Raw genomic sequence first — 1,678 nt, 5'->3', positions numbered from 1 at the left:
CGTGTGTGTGTGTGTGTGTGTGTGTGTGTGTGTGTGTGTGTGTGTGTGTACACAAATTATTAATATTTTTTGTAACGATTTATATCTATAATTTTTTTATAGGCTGCTACAATTGCAAAATATGCACACAAAGAAAAGCTTACATTAAAAGAATCGGCATTAAAACATGGAATAACGGCAGAACAATTCGATCAATGGGTTAGACCCGAACAAATGCTTGGACCGAAATAATTTCTACGTTGGAAGAATATTTAATAGAAATATACATCAATATACACACACACACACACACACACACACACACACACATACACACACACACACATACACACACATGCGCGCGCGCGTGTGTGGTGTGTGTGTACATACAGAGTGTCCCATCACTGACGATAAATATTTTTAAGACAGATTTTTTTTGTCAATCTTTAGCATTTAAAAATTACGAAAGACGGGCTAAAATTTCGTGTGTTCAGGATTAGCAAGGTGATCAGTGAAATGTTTCTTTGAATGTTTTTGACAATAACAAAATTCAGCATCTTCACACTGATCATCTTGCCATCCTTGGGCGCATGAAATTCTGGTTCCGTTATTCGTAATTTTTAAAATCTTTCTATTTGAAAACTATCATAGCTTCCACATTTTATTATCATATTAGACTTTTATTATTATATTAGTATTAGATTTTTCGTCCTAAAATGTTACAAAAAACATGTCTTTAAAATATTTGTCGTGATGAGATATCCTCTGTGTGTGTGTGTGTGTATGTGTGTGTGTGTGTGTGTGTGTGTGTGTGTGTGTGCGTGCGTGCGCGCGCGCGCGTGTGTGTGTGTTGTGTGTGTGTGTGTGTGTATACAGTGTCTCGTAAGTTTTTCCTAACTGCTTTTGTGTAGATAGAATAGATTAAATTGATTCGAAAAGTCCTCTTACCATTTTGTTATTTTCGCAATGGTTAACGAGATATTAATTATTATATGCTCCTAAAAAACAAGGAGAGAAAAATTGATTATTTTCTTCTCATAAAGTTCTGAGAATTTTTTCTGAATTTTTTTACAATTTTTTAATATCGTATTTTCTCATGCTGGTAAAAATAAGAAAATGCTGTACTAAAAAGGTAATAAAAAATTATGAAAAAAAATTCTTAGAGTTCTATGAGAAGAAAATAAATAGTTTTTAATAAGAATTACTAGTTATAAACTCTCGAAATTAAAATAATGTAGGAAATTAGCAAATGAGAGTTCGGTGCGGTATTTAATGCACAATCATTGATACTATATATATATATATATATAAATTATATTTTTGACTTGCTGTACTCAAACGTTTCGACTACTTCTTGGGATCATCTTCAGCGAAATCAACGAAGAAAAAGAAATATAATAAAATTTCCACCCTCCTGCAAATCAAAAATGATTTTTGTCTCTTGCAGTTTTCTATGAAGTTGATAGTATTTGAGTTGAAAAAATTATTGAAAACCAATATTCAACAATTTTTAGTAATTAATATCTTGTTAACTATTGCGAAAATTGGTAGAGGACTTTTCGACTTAGTGCGCTCTACGTACACAAAAGCGATTGACAAAAACTTATGGGACGCTCTGTATATGTGTGTGTGTGTGTGTGTGTGTGTGTGTGTGTGTGTGTGTGTGTGTGTGTGTGTGTGCGTGCGTGCGTGCGTGCGT

The 1,678-nt window shown here is 33.1% G+C and overlaps 1 protein-coding gene across 1 annotated transcript in view; it reads left to right on the top strand.

Moving 5' to 3' along the window:
• The window catches only part of LOC105621430 (fumarate hydratase, mitochondrial-like), a 12,538-nt gene extending 12,307 nt beyond the window's left edge, over positions 1–231 (top strand). The window contains exon 7 of the mRNA XM_012202900.1: positions 103–231. Within this exon, the coding sequence (XP_012058290.1) occupies positions 103–231 (129 nt within the window). The remainder of the gene's footprint in view (positions 1–102) is intronic.
• Positions 232–1,678: the final 1,447 nt, after the last annotated feature.

This window comes from Atta cephalotes (assembly GCF_000143395.1).
Source record: "Atta cephalotes unplaced genomic scaffold scaffold00033, whole genome shotgun sequence".
Classification (NCBI taxonomy): Eukaryota; Metazoa; Arthropoda; class Insecta; order Hymenoptera; family Formicidae; genus Atta; species Atta cephalotes.
Note: the sequence above shows the minus strand (reverse complement) of the source record. Positions and strands in the feature narration are given on the sequence as shown.